This window comes from Thunnus maccoyii, chromosome 10, assembly GCF_910596095.1.
Source record: "Thunnus maccoyii chromosome 10, fThuMac1.1, whole genome shotgun sequence".
In the NCBI taxonomy this organism is placed as follows: Eukaryota; Metazoa; Chordata; class Actinopteri; order Scombriformes; family Scombridae; genus Thunnus; species Thunnus maccoyii.
In genome coordinates, this window is record NC_056542.1 from 25,091,862 (window position 1) to 25,112,753 (window position 20,892).

At 37.7% G+C, this 20,892-nt stretch overlaps 1 protein-coding gene across 2 annotated transcripts; it reads left to right on the forward strand.

Annotated features, from left to right (window-relative positions):
- Positions 1–1,002: 1,002 nt before the first annotated feature.
- LOC121906289 (proline-rich transmembrane protein 1-like) lies at positions 1,003–20,675 on the forward strand. Of its 2 annotated transcripts, none has more exons than XM_042425081.1 (4): positions 1,003–1,106; positions 1,206–1,374; positions 2,354–2,581; positions 19,392–20,675. In XM_042425081.1, the coding sequence occupies exons 2-4, from the start codon at positions 1,228–1,230 to the stop codon at positions 19,542–19,544; spliced, it is 528 nt and encodes a 175-aa protein (XP_042281015.1). In that variant the 5' UTR covers positions 1,003–1,106; positions 1,206–1,227; the 3' UTR covers positions 19,545–20,675. The 2 variants fall into 2 exon arrangements, with proteins under 2 accessions (XP_042281015.1, XP_042281016.1); XM_042425082.1 differs by having other exon boundaries at positions 1,006–1,106; positions 1,201–1,374.
- Positions 20,676–20,892: the final 217 nt, after the last annotated feature.

Consider the following 20,892-nt stretch of genomic DNA (forward strand, 5'->3'; position numbering starts at 1 on the left):
TCTTGGAACAGAGCAGTCATAGTGTGGACAATGTCCAGAGTCCTGTAAAAGCCAAGTGACGTAAAACATTTCCCAACCCAATAGTAAATTTACATACAGCATGCATGACTTTCAGCCTTTGTGACACCTCATCTCAAACTATTTGCCTACAAGGGTAAACAAATAATAATAATATAATATAATATAATATAATATAATATAATATAATATAATATAATTTAATATAATATGTATATATATATATATATGTATGTATATATATATATATATATATATATATATATATATATATATGTGTGTGTGTGTGTGTGTGTGTGTGTGTGTGTGTGTGTGTGTGTGTGTGTGTGTATATATATATATATATATACACACACACATACATACATACATACATACATACATACACACACACTAACACATATATATCATTAAAACAAATGACTATATTTAATAAATATATATAATATATAATATAATCAATATAATAAATAAATATACAATATAAGAAAGCCTTATGATAAAATGAGTCTTCAAAAGCGACTTTAAAGAAGATACTGAATTTGCAAGTCTGAGATTCTGTTCTGGCTCTATAATAGTGATGCTGACAGAAAAACTCTCCTTTTAGTCCTCAGCCTTGCATTAGGCACAGCCAGAGGACCTCAAACTGCGTGCAGGCTGATAAGAGGAGAGTAGCTCTGAGATGTAATCTGGTACCATGAAGAGCTTGAAATGTAATAAGTAGGATCTTAAAATCACTGAACTGGCAGCCAGTGTACAGACACTGTACACTTAAATTATTTGGTATATTATGTTCTTAATAATAACTGTGATAGTTACATTTAGCCAAAATATAATCAATGCTCCGTTATTAATAATTTCTCCCAATACAATCTGTAATCAGCTGATTAGTCCAGTCAGAAACTCAGGCTCATGTGCGACAGTGCTTTTCATTTGAAACTCATGACAGGAAGTGTTTTTTTTTAAATGCCTGTCTTGTCTAATGAGACAAAAAAAAAGTTATAGCCTCCGCATTGAGACAGTTCACCTTGTGCAAGTGAACATACCACACAGAGGACGGTATTGGAAATTTACCATAAAACAGAAAGGTAGGAAATACATTTAAAAAAAAAAAAGAGAGAGAGAGAGAGAGAGAGAGAAAGAAAGAAATAAAGGGGGGCCGATTTTTCTTTCTTCTGAAAGCACAGATAGAGAGCAAACTGTTGCAGGATGGACCCCAGCAAGTCTGCGAGCGCTCCTCCGGCGGGATGGGCTGACGAGAAGGCGTCAATGTGCCAGACGCCCCCTCCGCCCTACCAGGACAACCCGCAGACCGGGTACCCTCAGCCCGGCCTGGGGTACCCGCCTCAGGTGCAGGTAAGCCACTCTAATTAATTAATGTAATTAATTAATTACATTAATTGATTAATTACATTAGTTCCTCTTTGCCAGAAATAAAGAATTATTTAAACCAGTGGTTTTCAAAGTGGGGTCCGCGGACACCCAGGAATTCGGTTCTTGAGAGGGTTCCAAGAGGTCCCAGGCAAAAAAGGGGAAACATTATTTTCGCTATAATTCCATCCATAAATAACACAATGATAGGATATACGACTATTTTGGTCATGGGGTTCATACTTTTCTGTAATAAAACATCTACAAGCAGGAATCTTATCCGATGGGAACCGTGGGACAGTTTAGGAAAACATGAAAAACATGACATGAAAAAGTCTGAGAACCACTGCTTTGAACAATTTGAACCGCATACAAATAACATTACTATGTTTGTAGAACATTTTAAGAACCCTATTTTTCTCTTCTGCCCATTATCATGATATTTACTGCACAGTAATAATATTTAAAGCACAGCAATATGTTCTGCAATAGGTTTCTTAAAATGTAATTTTAGTACATTACAATGATGTTCTTAGTGAATAAATGAACAAGCTGTTACTTATTAATGTTAGTTGTGAGCTTCGTATCAAAAGATAAAACCTTTTTGTTTTATTTTAGTCTTTCAATGTTAATGAAAATACCAGCAAAAATAATATTCACAGCAACTCAAGAACCTTTGTTTGTACCTTGGTGGTTAAATGAACAACAGTTACATTAGTGCTGTAACATTAAATGCCCAAAATCTGTTCGATTCAGTTTCACAGTTGCCACATCTGATTATTTCATCAGCAGGATTTGTGGCCAAATTTTTGTTCAGCTGGAATCAGATTCAGATTTCACTTCCAATTTCAGGTGAAAGTTTCGTTTTCCTCTAAATGAGAAGTACTGTGTGTGTGTGTGTGTGTGTGTGTGTGTGTGTGTGTGTGTGTGTGTGTGTGTGTGTGTGTGTGTGTGTGGCCTGCAGGGCTATGGATCCCCACCACAATATGGAGGTGCAGGATATGGACAACAGCAGTATCCCGTGGGTCAGCAGTACCCGGGACAGCAGGCCACCGTCGCTGTCCAGCCCACAATGTACGTGACTCGAGGCCCGCTGGCTAACCCTGTCAATGACTACATGTGCTACTCCATCTTCACCATGCTGTGCTGCTGCCTGCCACTTGGAATTGCTGCCCTCATCTATTCCATTTCCGTGAGTCAGATTTATTAGTATTTATAGTATATTCTTCACGGCCTGGTGCACAGCCATGGTTACACAGAACAGAATTTCCCCAAACCTGATGCAAATCACTGAATCCTGAACATGTGCCAATACAGAGTCTCAGTGTTTTATTTTTATATCACTACAGCTGCACGGTACACATTTCATAGATTAGTAAAAAAACAAAAAACAATCACACTTAACTAAATAGACTGCATCACAATTTTTTTTATTGATTTTTATTATTTTCTAAATCAAAATAAAGCAACCTTGTCATAAATAATAACATAAATAGCTCTTACAAATAAAAATAAGCATTGATCCAAAAAGTCAGGTCATTTTTCAAATTGAAAGACATGAAAAATAGCTGTTACTGCCACCAAATGAAACACTGCAGAGGTGGAGAGATGCCTAATAATTCTGGATGCAATACTGTAGTCGTAAGTGACTAATGATAGATACAGAATAAGCAAATGATGAGGCTTCTGCCATGACTGTTGTCTAGTGTGTTATAGCTGCAAACCAGATGATGAGAAAAATGAAAACTCTACTTTTTGTAAACACTTATTAAAGATTCAGGATCTAGTCAAAAGTAAATATGTACATTGTTATTCTGGCTTTTGAAATGAGCTCAACTATGATGAGACTAATTTGTAAATAATTAAAAGAGGCAACTATAGACTGTAAAAAAATAATGCACGTAGCCACTGTGACATCACCCATTGGTTTGTGGACTCCCATTTTGAAGCCTTGAGTTTGCATTTTGACCGTCACTATCTTGGATTTTGGAGCCAGAAGTGGCCATATTTAGATGAGAGGGTGGAGATGACCCTAATGCCAGCTGTTGGCTTGGTTAGCAGAGTGCATTTACAGTCTATGGTTAACTGTGATAATGCTAATGCTAATTTTAGCTAGTGAAAAACATGCTTAAAACCATTAAAACAAAATAAACTTAGTGGAAAAACTAAACATCCGACTCCTTAGAGTCTTTTAGTTCAACCAAACGCTGAACAAGACCTTTTCAGGCGACCAAAATGTTATTATTAACTTTCATGAACTGAAAAGACACTGAGATAGCAACGGCTACAGGTACGCCTATGCTCTGTGAATCTGGGGTTACGCCATGGTTACGTTATCTAACCAACGTTGTCACTGTGGTGACTTGCCTGTGATGGCACCCACCTGTCACTCAAAGCGGCTACGCCCTTAATTATGGATAACTTTAAGCATTAATAAAATTTAAACAGGTGAGTTATATAAAAATTCACCCCCTGTACAATTGTCATGAAAGGGGAAATTAGCTATAGGGACCAAAACAGTTTTTTTGCACCAGGCTGTAAACATGTTTATTTCTGCTGTAAATTGCAATGTCTATGAGAATTGACTCGCTTTTGGAGCCAGCCTCAAGTGGCTGTTCGAGGAACTGCAGTTTTTGGTGTTGGCTTCATTTTTCAGTCATGGAGGTTGCCACTTTGAGTCATGGATGTATTATAAGAGCTGGATAGGGTGCTGCCGCTCAGCCTTTCAGCCATTTTTTCCCAGTGGTCACTTGCGGTATTGCAGCAAGAAATCCTCCTGTGGCCCAAAAAGCATTTTCCCCATAAACCACTATTGTAAAAGAGACGTCTGTAAAACTGTTGACAGGACACCTTGAACTGCAAACAAGATCAAATATGACTTTCTATTATGAATTTTTGATCCGTTTAGGTTTTAAATTTGTAAAACTTTACTCCAGCCAAGAAAATGATTTAAAAAATCTGTGACGTCATCACAATGTAAAGTCTATGGGCCGAGTGGGAACTTGTGGGCGGGGCCAGCGGGATAAACATTACTGCACATATTCAGTGGGCCGCACAACATGGAAGCAAACCTGGAAGCTAGAAACATATTGAGGGGAATGCACCAGCTGAGCGGTTCTTATTGGACTGAATGGACGCCATTTTTGGTCAAGTATCCAGCTCTTATCATACATCCATCCTTTTAGGCAACAGCAGAATTTGATTATGTGAGGGTGGGTGCATGTGATGTGTTGTGCAAGAGCCAAGTTTGGGGAAGTGATTGAGGTTGCTGGGAGGGGCCAAGGTCTGTGAGGATGGGAGCATAGAGAGGAGAGAGAGAGAGACAGACAGAACAGGGAAGATAATGTCAACAGAAAATGGTGAAGAGGCTCTGTGTTCCTGAATGTTGTAGCAGCTCAGAGGGTCCTTACCAGTCATTTATATTTATGTATACTTATCAGTATAACCTGGAGTGTAGATCCTGTACTTCTGACAAAGTAGTTAAAATATACATTGCCTCAGTTTAGATTGATTTGTTAATTAATATGTGGTCATGTGTTTTTGGCCTTTGAGGTCATTCAAAGAGTTAATGAGTTTGTTTTTAACCTGTGAGTCATAGCAGCGGTATGGCGTAAGGAGAGTGCACACTTTTTTTGGAGAAGGTAGTTGATGGTTTCCATGCAGTCGGCTTTAAAACTCACGGTGGAAAAACTGTTTTGTGACTTCCTACACATTTCTAAAACTAGTTAAAGCCCAAATATTTTTGGCCTTTTAACATTTAAGTACCACCAAGATTTACCAAGAGTCTTGGTGTGTCTTATGCATGGAAAGTTGACTTTTTTTTTTAAGTTTAAAGGTGCCATGAAATTGCCTTGATATGGTAATTTTCTCATGTGGTTTGCCATGTTTCCTCACATGTGGAGTGATGAATATTTAAATAGCTAATGTCTGGTACACTGGAAGAAACAATACCGGTAATGATTTAATGTTGTTTTGAATTTGAAACAAGGTCAGATGACATTTTCCTGGAAGCCTGTATGCTCATTTATACACTCTACATACATATGCACTGTGTTTAGTCTGTGTGTGTGTGTGTGTGTGTGTATCAGGGGTGTGTTGGTAACACACAATGTAGTGTTGCATAGCCTCTATAGCAACAAATGTTAATGTTAGGCTTGTTAATGTCCACATTCAGCATCCAGTATTTACTTTGACTTATGAAAGCGACACACAGAAATGAGTCCCACAGTCGTACTGTTCACACAGCTGTTTGTTCTGTGCCTTTGTTTTCTGATCATACTTCCTACAGTATATTAGAGCACAGTCTTCTCCAGGTCTTTATTGAACAGGCCTTGGTTAATATGTACACAACAGAATCCATTAGAAGACATCTATTCTTAATTCATGGCCAGTGGATCATTTGACTGGTGCCTTTCTGCATCTTTAGAGTTTGGAGCAATCACTTAGCCTGCAAGCTTATTTGGCCTCCGCTTCCAAAGCTTTTAGAGTAATGAACAGATCAGAACAGCACAGTATGATACTCAAAACTGCAGGACTGAGAAAGACAATACTTCTATGCGAAAAAGTGACAAATGCACCCCTTTTTCATGGCTGTACTACTGCATCCAAAGGAAAATTCTAGATGATTTGTGCATAATTGTGCATATAAATCCACATAAATATGTTATACAATGCTGCAGCTACGTTGTTATTGTTGAACTGTTGGTACATCTACACTGTAAGCACCCTTCAGCTGATTAAATTTATTAAAAAGTAAATTATATAAGAATTATAGTCTTTTCTGCCCTTTTCCAGAAATTGTAACTGCATGGAGCAACTTTGGGTCTACAAAATAGTAACAATGTGTGACTGAAAAACATGAACTTCAGCACGTAGAAAGTTATATAAGTTGGTGTCAACAAACTGCACTTTGTTTATACTGCTGGGCCAGTGTTTAAACTACGTCCACCTTAGGTAAGATGTTTAGCATTTCTAGACTTTTTTATATTCTAACTGGCCAATTATACACAAAAATCGATATATCTGTAATAAACAAAAATTGAATGATTCAAGTTATTGTTAGTCAAATTTGTTTGCATATTGGTGAACAACCTGTGCCATAGAAAGTCAGTTCCTGTTTGCACTGTCATTGTGGATGTACAGACAACAATCACTGGATCACTTGTACAGACACTAGAGACATAGTCTGAATTTTGTGATTCAAAGGCAAGATCTGAAGTCATAAGGAGAACCTTATTTATATGATTTCAAAACACATTTTTCAACACATTTTTGGACATTAATCCTGGATGGACGGAGGAGATACCATGATTACTGGAAAGATCTAGCTGATTTCAGCAACATGTGTATTAACTCTGTCCATTCTAGTTTGAGTTACCATTTTGAGAAGAATTTGTTACAAAGGTTTGAAATTACTCGTTAGAAGATTATGTTTCAGTGAATCATGTCCTCACAGTGTTTCTATAGAACAGTGATGATGTGCTTATGTGTATATGACCCTGTTATCAAACTGCCCTTTTGTCCACTGCACACAGTATAAAATACTGCATATGTGGAAAAGTCTAATCTAGGGCTGGATAGGTAGATTGGAAGCACTTTCTACAAAAGAGATAGCACATATGATATTTTCTTTGGATTATCCAAACTAACAGAGGCAGGAACTTCTGTTGCTGTTTAACTTTCAAAATATAGTATTTCATCGCTGTTAGCACAACACACTAAATTCCATTCGCCTCTATTGTATTGGGCTGGCAGCAGAAAACTGAGAGACATATATATGAAATCCCTCTCAAATAAAGACTACAGATTCCAGTAGACGTAGGGCTTCAGATTTGTAATCTTATTTATTTGTTCTTTAATCAGTAGTTCCTGTAAATGTTTATGACAGTTTTAGACTTTTGTTTCAGCAAAGTTGTTGTGTTTAGACAATATTTTACATTTGAATGAAAAAGGGGGTTTTGATGATCATGTGGTTACACTGAAAAACATTGAATACAGGCACAGTTGTGAGCGGCCTTGATAAAAAAAAAAAGCACTTCTCTTTTCTTCATTAAAAAAAAACATGCACCTCATCTGTGCTGGATTAAAATATGTTCTCACTCTCCTCACAAATCACTGGTCCATGAATATCACATCATCCGCAGGTGTTGTCATCAGGTCCCTTTGGAGCTCAGTGTGGGACTTTCACAAAATAATCTGATGTTTAACCCTTTGGGGCATAAAACGAAGTCGTGGCAAGATCAAGCATGTGCCATAATTGTTGGTGTACTTTCAGCTTTGAGTTAAGCCTCATGGAAAACCCCAGTATGACTGGATTTGTTGTTGTATTTACTTACAATCTGGATACCCTTCTCTTCCTGATCTTGCTAGTTTTTTTTCTTCATAAACAGTTACTCAACCTGTAGTCACATCCTGCTAGACTAAAGTGGATCACAAGCTTTTGAATTTAGCAAAAATCATGTCCCAGTTATTACATGCTACTGCACGTCTCTGTGCAGTAACTTACCCAGACTGACCTGTTTATTTGTCTCCTGCTCTAAACCATCTCATCGTCTTGCTTTTCCTAAATAGTCCGTGTGATAAATCACACCCTTATCATCGGTTACTTTCCCTGCTTCAGATTTTATGATGACACTCAAAATTTATGAAAGGACAAAGATCGTTGCAGTGTCCACCCTCATTGGAACAGCAAACTAAAGCACATGGAAAAGTTTCCCAGATCTAATTATTATTTCTCAAAAAACAACCTCATTTCTTTGTGGGATTGTAGCTGCATGAATGAGAAGCAGAAGACTTTCAAATGTGTCCTGGAGTCACCTTCTCTGAGGTATTTTGGAAACTCATTGAAAAGGACGGTGAAATATTGGAATAAATTGGTTCCTCCTTAGTTCACATCGCTTTGAAGCTGAAGAATAGATGTACTGTATGTTGAACACAGCGCTAACAAGATGACCATTAGTATGTTGGCAGTACATTTGTATCACATTTCAAAATTGTTGCTTTCATATGGTTTCACTCATTCAATGTACAGTGCAGAAGTCATAGAGATAAATAAATTAGATTTGCAGTTGGCAGTTGGGGACATGAACAGAAACAACAAAAAGTCAAAGCTGTGTACATAATGTAACTTTGCTGTTATGTACACAGCTGATTGCACAGATTGCACTTTCCATGATGTGTTAACACTCCACTGACCAGGTTTCAGTAGATAAGACTAACACTGAAAAATTGTGTTTATCTCAGCACTGAGGAGATAGCGGCTGCAGGGAGACGGTAAGAGCTGTAAGATAAGTTAGGAGTCAATAAAGCTTTAGATTATCATAGTAGTTGTCATGGAAACATATACTGTACTGTATGTCTGACAATATAAAAGGGCTTATTTTTCAACAATGGTGTTGAAACATCGATTACTTCAACCCAGCCACCTCAATGTCAGGGTTGAAGTTTTCATCATGATTTTAAAATTATATATGAAAATGAAGTAAATGCAGTAAATTAATCATAAAACAGTCATCTATTTGAATTTTCCAATGTTATTCTCTCATATTTTAACATATTTTTTTAGATTATGTGACAGTAGACTAAAAAGTAAAAAAGTACCCTACCTTGATGTGTGCACTCGATGCTGGATTGAGGCCTACATGTTGAATAAGCCACTTGTTGAACCACCTACGTAGTTTCCTTTTACAAATTTTATGCTTTGCTTCATTCATAATTATTCTAGGAAGTATTTTGCCCCACAGCCAAACTTTAAGTTGCCATTTTAGCTTGAAAAGTAACTGGAAGACACAGCTGCAGCTGAAAAGTTGATCCTGTCTTATTACCATTATAACAGCATTTCAAGGTAGGACTTAAGGATTTAACTGCAACAGTTGCACGGTAGTGATGATGATATACATGCGATAGTCGTCAGTATGTGAACACAAAAGTGCACAAACATGCACATGCTAAAATTCACACGTTCATGGGAATTTTTCCAATTTTTTTCCTGGGAAAAGGGAGAATCTTATATTCTCTTCGATACACACTGACTGCAATCAGCAGTCCAAAGCCAGTGTGCTGAAATGTTGAAGTCATCTGTCAACAATGTTACAACCCACTTTAGACACTAAACTTCATGTTTCTATTGTGTTTTATGTTGAAATCTGTCTCTGTCTTGCTTTGTTATGCCCCCTCTGTAGATCTCTGTCTGTCTTTCCACCATGTCCTCTGTCTCATTAATGTATCTGGCACACAGACAAGTCACCCAGTCACATTTCCTAATGTGAATGAGCCAACCCCCACTCAAACACGCATATGGGCCAAGCTAAGAAGTGTGAGACAACACTGTAAAGAGCAAAAAAAAAACCACCAACCTGCTGCAACCTGAATGTTAGAAGTTCCCTGCAAGAAACAGCAACACAGCATTAAGTCTGAGGTTGATTTAGAGTTTTCTGTCTTCTCTATAATAGCATCATTGATTATCTAAAACTGGTGATTTGGGGATTCACATCGCTGACATTTACGCTGTTCATATAAGAGTGCAAATTTATGTAGTGCGTGACCAAATGAGTGTTACAGAAGAACAGAGAGGATCTGAAAGTGACCTACAAAGGATGGCAGTGACAAACTGACAGGAAAGATGAAACTCACTTCTCCATTGTGTTCTGTTATCAGATAATAAATAATCTACTTCCTTCCTTCCTGTAAAATATTAACAGTGTATTTGAATGGAATTGCTAAACACATTTGTTTTACAGGGCTTGTTGTTAATCAGGAAAACAGTGCTTGACTACAGTATGTAATATTCACATTTCTCTCTTCACTGCAGCTCTCGTCACAAACACTGACTTTTCTGTCTTGCTGAACAATTCCAGTGAAATGTCTGAATAGTGATCACATGGTCATGAGGATATAATTAGTCTGGCAGTATGAAGACCCTATCTTGACTTCCCTTGAAAGGAACAGAAGGTAGAAGAGGAAACTCCTCCTGTCTTCTAGAAAATTATGTTGTATAGCTAGCTGGGTGCGGATGATTCACTGGGCCTCATGCAGGAAGCACTCATATAAACCGATTCGTTCTTAAAATGCACATACGAGTGATTCAAGAACATTTGTGGCATTCATCGATTTTCTCGTACGAAGAATTTTCTCTTAAGTATGAACAAAATTTATAAGCGGTACAGACCTGTCATACAAGTCATGAATAGATCATCTCTGCCTTATTTCACATGGGAGAAACACTTGTTTGATTTACAATTATAATGCCCTAATCTGAATTAATTTGGAGTTTAAATATGATACCGAAATTAACAGAAAATGTCATTTATAAGTAAAACAAACTCAATGCCGAATTTATATTCTGTTTACCATATTTTCATCATCGTGGCTGCCAATTTACTGAAAGGTTTTTTAGATTCTATGATTTTTATGGCCATATTTTGGCAGAGCAACTTCTACATCTAAGCAGTTGTTGGAAACTTCTCTCTATGTCTCTCTGTAGGTCTCTGTCCATTGTCATGTTATGTTGCAGCTGACAGTGTAACATCACTTGTAGACTATAATACTCTCCTCTAATATCGCTGTGACTGTCGCATGACCGCCTCCCATCACAGACTGATGTGCTTTAGAAAGATTTTTTTAGCATCTAACTTCATGTCAAAGCATTCACTCTTTATTTCTGTCACAGTGTGGAGCTACTCTGATGACATGTTGTCCGGATTCATATTTTCCGATTGTGTCAGGTGTCCTACTGTCACTCCTAAATTTGTTATGTGCGCAAGGTCAAGCAGGACTTGAAGCTACGCAGCGTTTTTACTCTTTGGGAACTTTTTTGTGAATGAAACTCGCCCACACACGGAGAGGAACACGGAGCCTTATATGGCAATTTTAGGGGCATGGATTATGCTAATGATCACATCTCACAAATGTACACCTCCTTATGAACAGGTGACGTTCATCAGGCTGAGACAAGCGATTTACAACAAGTTCAGGCAGTTAAGAGAGTTTGTTTAATCCCATGTAGGATTTTCTTTCCTCTTATTGCTTTGTGCAAGAACAAATACAAGAGAAAAATAAGAAAACATTCATGCATGAGGCCCATTGTGTCTCCATTGTGGCTACACAATGAGGGAGCTGGATGAACCAGGAGGAGATACAGGGGAAAGAAGAGAGGAGAAGAAATGAAAGAGAGCGACGAGCCAGAAAGGGAGATTGGGAGGGAAGAAGGAGTGGACATGTGGAGGGAAAAAGCTTTTGGATGTGTGCTGTTGCGTCATCTTGACAGTATGGCCGCAAGGGCAAATTGAACAGAAGGCAGAGACGGAAACAAGATAGAGTGAAAATAACAGAGAAGCAGAGGGGGAGCGGTGGAGAGATATAGGGCTAGGTGCTGGGCTCTGTCTCACTTAACATTCTCTATCTGGCATTTCAAGCACAATGGCCAAGAGAGGAAAGTGAACACTTAGACAAGTCTTTTTGGAAATTGACTGTTGATTTCATGTTCACATTTCTGTGGAGAAAAACAAAATTTTGACAATGGAACAAGAATGAATTGCACTAATGTGTTCCACTTATTAAAGACTTTGATAATGTCAAGGAAATAAGGGTAATTTTCTTCAGGACGAGATTTGGAGAGTTGGAATGTCGGACTTAGCAGCGGCTGGGGTGTCCAAACAAGCAACGCTTTTGTCAGGATGAGACAGCAGCGCTCTGCGTCTCTTGTGCCAAACCACTGCTCACTTCTGTGACATCAAACAGTCCTTTGTTTCCCATCATCTTTTCCTCACAGCTTAGCTCTTACTGACAGTGGATGAACATCCAAACAACTGGCAGGGGCCCTTACAGTTTGAAGCCATGATTGATACTTCCTGTCCTTCTGGAGAGCCCCTCATCTGCAACAGTAATGTCATTCATTATCAACAAGTGCAGGATTATGCTACTACCGCCCAAAATATTACCTCCATTTAAAATACGGTCGCTGTTTATAGGCTCGGGGCTGACGTTGTTCCAGTAACATTGACAAATTAATTTCTGAGAATAAAATGTCTGATAAAGCATGCATCTCACATTCAAACTCTGTAAATGATTCAGGAACACCACATTGTAATCCAAAGGACAACTATAAATTCGCTACAGCTCATGGGGTCATTTCAATATATTTGCAACATGCATGCTGAGACCATTTCCTCTTCCTTAACACACTACTCACAATAAACGGTGTTCTTGTGACTCATGAATGAACATGTGAGAAGTTCATTTGTAGTCAACTTGCAAGCAACAGTCATTTCCAACAACTGATGCTGACACCATTTGTGATCTGCTCGTAAGAAGTGCTTGCAGATCACTTGGTTTTACAGCTAAGCATGCTGTTAACACACATAAACCTCTAACTGGAGGTTTATGTGTTAAACCACTGAGCTGAGAACAACAGGAAAGCAAACACCTGTGGCTTGCCAGTCAAGATGACTGTGAGGGTCACTGAGTGCTGCAAGTGTAAACTGAAATACAATACAACAACATAGCAAGCTTAAGGTAAAATGTTACAAAGGCTAACTGTTTCAGTTGCAGACAAATAATATTTACCGTTCATCCAATATGTTTTTCAAATGTAAACATATGTATTCTGTGTTACAGTGGAAGGCATTGTGAAATATGCACTAAACACATAGCTGTGACCACAGTTAATGTAAATATTTGTTTAATGGGGTTTTCCCTGACTCAATATATGGCTGCAACCGGATTCATTTCCTTCATTATGTGTGTTGGAGGTTTGAGAAATAAGCACCTGCAGCTCTTCATAAAGGGAAAAACTCCTACAAACTGTAATTTCCAAATGTAGCTTCAGATTGACTTTTAACCGTGCAAGTTATGTAACCTGAACCACTGCCAGTGACTATCACTCAACATTTACTGTAAGAGCCATAATCATAGGTCTTAACTGGAAGTGTTTAACTTTGAGGTAACTGGCTGTGTTGAGATACTACAGATGTGAAAACAACTCTTCATTTCTTTTTATTGTTAACTTTTATAGCCAGAAACCATGTTCAACAAATGAAAATCATCAGCTTATCTTAAATAATTGATTGAATCACTGATTTATTAGAATTGAAAAAACATGTTTTGGCAGCAGCAGATGTAATAATGAGCATTTTTAGAATTTACCAGCAATTTACATTCTTGTTTTTTAAACTTGCATTATCTGTCGGTGACCCCTCAGTCCACTGAGATTCTTCAATTCGATTCTTTTTTTCCCCCACATTCACATCTTAAAATGCAAGTGTTTAATTTGTTTATGTATTCATTTGTACTTAAGATTTATTTATTTGATGTTTAAAGAGAAATACAGTGACCTAATAAACCTATGCTGTTGAAGACAAGAATTTATTTCAAAGCAGACAGTGCTGTGAATTTATTTAAAATTTTCAGGCCTACTGTTAATATTTTCATCTAAAAATAGCTCCAGTCTTAAAGGTGCAGTGTGCAGGATTTAGTGGCATCTAGCGGAACAGACTTGGCTGAAATGTAATATAATACTAAGTATTTTTTAATTAGTGTATAATCACCTAAAAATAAGAATATTTGTGTTTCTGTTACCTTAGAATGAGCTCTTCATATCTACATAGAGAGCAGGTCCTCTTCCATGGAGCCCATCATGTTGCACCGCCATGTTTCTACAGTAGCCCAGAACGGACAAACCAAACAGTGACTCTAGAGAGGGCCTTTCACATTTTTTGCGAGTTTTACGGCGACCATAGGTTCTCCTACACGCTTAGAAGGGGAGGGGAAGGGTATTCAGTTGGTTGCAATCTGCAACCTCACCACTAGATGCCACTAAATCCTACACACTGGTTCTTTAAATAATTTCATTTGTTATTTTATTCTTGTTTAGATTTATTTATTAGTTTTTATGTTAAAAGAGAAATAAAGAAGTATTCTGTTGAAGAAAAGATCAGTTATTTCATAGCGAGCAATGCCATAAATTTATTTTAAACTGTTTATTGATTTACACATTGTTTTAAATGTTTAAAGTGAAATTATAAAATAGGCTATGAGAGCTTGATTTAAATAGAAATACATGGAGAAAAAAAAGGAACGAAAAGTCAAATCTTCATATTGAACAGCCAAATCTGATAAATTCTGAGTCGGGTACAGCCCTAGATTGTATAGCTAACGTGTTAGCAAACAGTTTCCTATGTACACATCCAGCCAACATACAACAGCATTAGAATCCATTTGGAGATGTGGACCTAATATTGGACTGTTCAATCTCCTTTTAACTCTGTTTTGGCAGCTCTTTTAGCTGCTAAATGTAGCACTCTGTTCCCCAGCTAGTTGCTAACTTTGACTGTCTGTTGTTGGTTGCTGGGTAGATAACGTACAGCTGATTTAAAAACAAGACAATGAGCTGAAGGACGTTAAAAAGCTCCACAGAGGTGAGGGGAACTGTAGAGTTGGATGATAATTCAATTTAATTAAATTAAGGGTTTGTCACTGCAAGTGAATCCATTGTTAATAAAAAAATTATTGATTAGTGCAGCTTTAAGATAAGAGTTATCAACTCATCCTAGTTATAAATTAATGACACCTGGCCTCTCATGGCGCCACTGTTTACATATGCCTAGTCTCTCATCCGTGCCGATAACAACATGTAGCTTTTCTTTTCTCAGGGTAAGCACCAGGCAAAGGCTTGTGCCTTCTTGTGGGTCTCACACCAGAAAGCCAGACTATAATAAATCCCAGATGGGTGGGGTATTTTTTTAAGACCTACCCAGTGGACCTTTGAAGCTGAAAATCACACAGAGCTCACTTTGAGAAGGCAGGCATCTCTGAAATAGCCTGTGGCTTCAAGGCTACGCCTGCTTAACCTGTACAAGCATCAGCAGGCACATGAGCTCTGCTTACCTAAAAAGTAGCTGCAGGACACAGAACCTGTGTTCCTGCATCTGTATGTAGCTGTGTTTAGTATGGAAACAAGTACATATGTGTTAAACAGCGGTGCAAAGAGCAGTGTCACAGAGTGGAATGCATTTCCCCTGTTGACCTTGCCATCAGCCAATCAGACGAAAGCTCAGGAGAGTTAAACTGTGGGAGTGAAGGTTAGTGGTGGGGGAGGTGTGGAGAAATGTTCCACCAAAGGGTCAAAGTGATACTGAATGTTTGGGAGGAATGACAGAGTGGCACAGGCAAAAACTTTTTTTTTTTTTTTTTACCTCAACAGCTATCATGACTCTGTCTCATTGTGCCTGAGTGTGTGAGAAAGGCCCTGCAGGCTTTTAATATCTGTTCCTTCCTCTCTTTCATCAGCTGTATCTAGTTCTGCTCCCCGGTACTTTCTCACATGTATCAGCCCCTGCTTTTTCCTCATCATTGTTCTTCACAATGACTCAGACTGCTCTAATGCGGAGGAAGAAGAGCCACAGACAGACCCACTGACAACTAGACAGGCCCACTCACACAGATAGTGCAGGCAGACAATACTGCAGCAGAGGACAAACAAGACAGGCAGCCAATCGGGCAACAGCAGGGAACTGAGCCAATTGGCGAAAGCTTCAAATATAATTTAAGCACCGGTGTATGAGTCTGTGTAATTTAATTTAAGGATAAATTGGTCAGCAGGATATAAAGATGCATTAAAGCAACAATTCTGAAGAAGCTTTTAAATTCACCCGAGCCGAGACTTCACTTTTTATTGTATAAAACAGCACCACTTCATTCCCACATATTGTAGTGTAAAACTTTACATTGAGACATGTCAGAAAATGCATTATTCTTACAAGAATGACTTTGGACTATATAAATAAAACGGAGTGAAATTTTGAGCCTACAGACATTGTGATAATTCTGTGATCTGCCATCATGCATTGAATTTCATTGACAATAAACCTGTGTGACGCATTATCACACATTAGTGTATTTACTGAAAAAAAAAATGTGTTGAACCACCCAGCAGAGCTGTGCTGGGTGTTGCTGACTGATATCAAGTATCAGCTGGTTTGTTGTAGTAGAGAAAATAAAGACCACACATACGCACTCATATGTGTGAGAAATAGAGAGATCACTGAGTGGGACTGACGGTACAGATGGGTTTATCGATGGTTGTAAACTCACTTTCACTTATTGAGAAGAGCCTCTGATTGAAGACGGTGTGCACCGCTTATAGGATTCACAGCAAGTGTGAACTATTTCAGTTGGTTGTGTGTCCTCTGCTTTGTTTTCTCTATAATATGGAAGTAATATTTGTAATTTGAATAACATGTTGTGATTTGTACCTTTCTAACATTTTATATGAATATATTTCTAAAACAAATAAGTTTTCAAAGGATTCTTTAGCTCAAAGGGTCGTTTTCTCTGCACGTAAAGGCCATATTAATTGGCAGCCCTTCATGAAGTTTTTTTTGCTGCATAAATACACTGTTAATGTTAAAACAATTTACAAATCACAAAAAGACAGATCACCAAACTAAACTACTATTTGTACCATGTGTCGGCACTTGTTTAAGATATTTTTACCATCTGAAATTCAACTATGAAACAATTATAGTTTTAAGTGTCTAAAGACACTCACCAGAGATTGTTTCACATGTGTTTTTTTATTATTCTATGTTAAAATATAGTTAAATGACAGTAAAAGTTTAATAGTTGCCCACAGAAATGTCCCTGCCTTCTTGTGTAATTCTAGTCATACATTCATTGTGAAATGTAGGAATGTGAAACTAATAAGAGTTTTAAGTGTAGACAGTTTATCAGGACAGTTTGGGGGATTTCCACAATCCCATTGTATACTGTTAATTCATTCTGTACGCAGCAATGATGTACAACACACATGATGGTTTGACTGTCACTTACCACGAGCACTGGCACTGTTGAAAAGACCTTTAATGAGGTGCTGAATACCAGTTCCAGCTGCTGGGCAGCAGCTGACCTGTGAGCACTGGGGGAGGGTCAGAGACCACTGATGAACTTGTCTTTGTGGCTTTTAATTGTGGATATGTTTTTCTGCATCGAATTGTAACATGATCATGATCCTAATGATAACTTGCCTTAAAAACAAGTTTCCATTTTAACAACATTAACAGCATTGTTTACAGCTGTAATGCCATTGGTGAAAAACTCCATCACTGACTAAATATTATGAGACTGAAACAATATAAAAATGGGGGGAAAAAATTAGGGAAATTGCATCTAATTAATCTACTTAAGAAGTTGTTGTTACTAAATATTATTATGAATATGATTGATGTTGTATTATCTGTAATTATAGTTATTAGGAGTGATTTACTGGGGTAAAATCAAGGCATTGACCACATATATAAAACATATTTTTTCATCTTTAGGTAACTTTAATAACATGTAGTTACATATGTTACAATTAATAACCTAATCTTAAAAAAGCTCCAGTAAAACTCACATATTATCAGTCCTTGTTTCAAAAGCTCAAAGAACTACAACAACAACTAGTCAAACGAATCTTTCTTGTTTTCACAAATTGAAATGACTGAGCTGTCTAATCACATTGAAACAGCACAAATTATGTCAAGATTTTTGATGTACTGAAAGCAACCGTGTATTTAAGACGGATGAGAACAGAGCATGTTGTGAGGATGTTATCCAGTCACCTTGTGACATATTTTAGTTGCTTGAGTGTTCATATTTCTGAAGTGAAAAAAGTAAGAATAAGAAGAAAAAAAAAAAGAAAATGAGCAATTGTGTTTGTGAGTCTTGCTTATACATCAAACAGTTAACTTTTAATATGTGATATCGCAACTCAGTGAGTGCAGGTCAAAACACCTACAGTCAAATTTCTACTAGTCAGATTTGAAGGTGCAGCAGTGGGTTACAGTGTTTTTCTGTATTGTATAAATCATGCATGGCCATGAGGACAGCGCCTCAGTGTTTGGAGCGCTACACAACCGTGGCTGAACGCGAGCCAGACAGCTGCTGGTAATCATGAGCAGCCTCACTACAGCAGACAGAGCCTTCTCACGACACCTACAAAACACACACACACACACACACACATTCAGTCGTATACATGCACTCAATACACAATGAGATACACACAGAGATGTAATAGGGGTATGGGAGTTTGATTTAATTAAGTCTGTGGGCTGGACTCTTGTTAAAGGCGCAGGGTACCGAGTATTCTCTCAAAATAGACTACAGGCCTGCTGCTCGACTCAGACAGCGTATTATGTTTCAATAAAATTCCATGACGAGTGTAACTACCTTTATCATTTTCCTCCTTATCTTATGAGAAAATTCTTCTCAGTATTGAGATACACTCTCTGTCATCAAATGTTTCATGTTTATCTAAAGAACACCTGTATTTAATCTTTCTTTTTTTCCACCATGTACACACTAAAGGGTATTTAAATAGTGGAATTAAAACCTGCTTTGTAAATCTGACAGATTCACCCACAGGAACATCTAACCAGTACTGATTACTTGCAGTTCTTCTTCAGTTGTTAACAGCAGGATTGCATATAACAGCCACAGTTTGGTAGTGGTAGTTCACCCTCACACTCGCTCTCTGTAAGCCAGTATTTTTCTGATACAGGTGATCCAGGTGTTCTCATTGACATTTATTTCTGTTTCTGTTGATAAAGAACTGCACAAGCATGACACTGTGATGAGGTCATTGGTGGAAAGTACTAACTGAAGCCAACTATCATTTCTGGGCAGCTGTAGTAAAACTTGAAAATCAAGTCACTGTTACGTTATCATACCAGGACTTTCTCTGTCATGTGCCAATAATAACATACTGGTAATGAACACTCCTACTCAAATGTTACAAGTTTTACTAAAAAAAACAGGATAATTCAGGATAAGAATAAACATCGACCTAATTATATTTAAAGCTGCTATAATCAATATTTTTTATATTGGATCACATGTTTTACTGTAAGTTTGATAATGTGGTGCACATTTTCAGGTTATCACCGATTCAGTACAGCATTCTAACATCAGATTAAAAAAGATAACTTCAAAGATAAATAGTTTTAATATTAAAAATGTGATTTCAGGCACGGGAAGCCAACCACATGGGGGACCAGATGGGGGCAGAGCGGAGCAGCAGGACGGCCAAAACGCTGAACCACGTGGCCCTGGGACTCGGCATCGGTGGCATCATCCTCATCATCATCTACATGGTGGTTGTTGTGTCTTTGATTAACTAAATCTGTTTCGACATGTTTCCTGTATTCTTAGTCCATCGTTTTCATTCCACATCAGATATCAGACCAAATTAGGAACATTATTGGTCATCAAGATGATTTTTATTGGAAATTTGTAACCCTGAAGTCACCCGACCTTTAGAAAAGTTACTGATATTTCATTAGGTGGATTAGGTCATTTTAGCTGTTGACCACCTGTACAACAGATTACTCAAATTCAGTAATGTAGGTGGATCAACAACTCTATCAACAACTGATAGAGTTCAGTAGCCATTTATTGTAAAGAGACTGCAGAAGCTCATTACATGTAAATCCATTACTCTTCAAAACTGTAGAGAGTTACCACTTTCCCAAAGATTCATATATTCATCAGCATTGTTTGTAATCACACATCTGAAAATTAACACAATTTTTATAAATAATTTTGATGCCTTAAAAGTTATCCATTGTTCAACCTCTGTTCATTTTTGTTGTACTACTCACGCAGACTACAAGTGTTGTTAAAAATTTCAAAGTATTATTCAACTTTTCATGTTAACATAGAAAATGATTACCCATACAAAGTTTTATTCAGTTCTGCAACCAGAAGAGATTTATCTGCTTGTAGCATGGGCAAAATATTGCTGCCCTTTCAACAGATTTGTTGGCTGTAAATATGCACTAACACCAGCTAACCCTCTTAAAAGTACTCTAACATTGAATTACATAAAAAAAACTAATATGTTACTACAAAGATACTCGCAGAAAAAGAGATGTGGCTTTGTGAAGTTTGTGCTAAACAAGTTAAAAACTAAAAGTGAGCCCATTTGCCATCAAAGTGTATCTGACCTGAGAGTGCACACTTATCATCTCTGAGTTGTAGCTGAGCACCAAAGTCCTCTTCTTTATTCCAGCAGAACAGGAATGCACAGCTTCTCATAAAATCAGCAGTGGAGCCAATATGGCAGCCAGTTGCTCAATCAGTGGCTCGAGCTCAGGAATTTTGAGAGCTGTAGCGTGTCATGTATCACTAGCCTGGGTGTTGTTTGTCATGCAATGTCTGTATGTTCTTTACTTTACCAAAGCTGAAAAAGGAAGATTTTACTGTATACCAAATTTCTTTATAAATAAAATCAAAGTATATTAAATGAAAAACCACTTGTGCTGTTTGGTATTTTGATATGACTTTCATCAGACCAGTGCCAGCTCAGGGCCTAACAAGGTTTGTCCTGATACATGAGAACAAAGGTTGGTTACAAGCAGTGTAGCAACAACTGCTGATGTGCAATATTCTGAAGACCACAGGACCTGCGAGTGTATCAGGATTTCACTTCACTTTCATAACATGTTGTTACGTCACTGGATTTTCCAA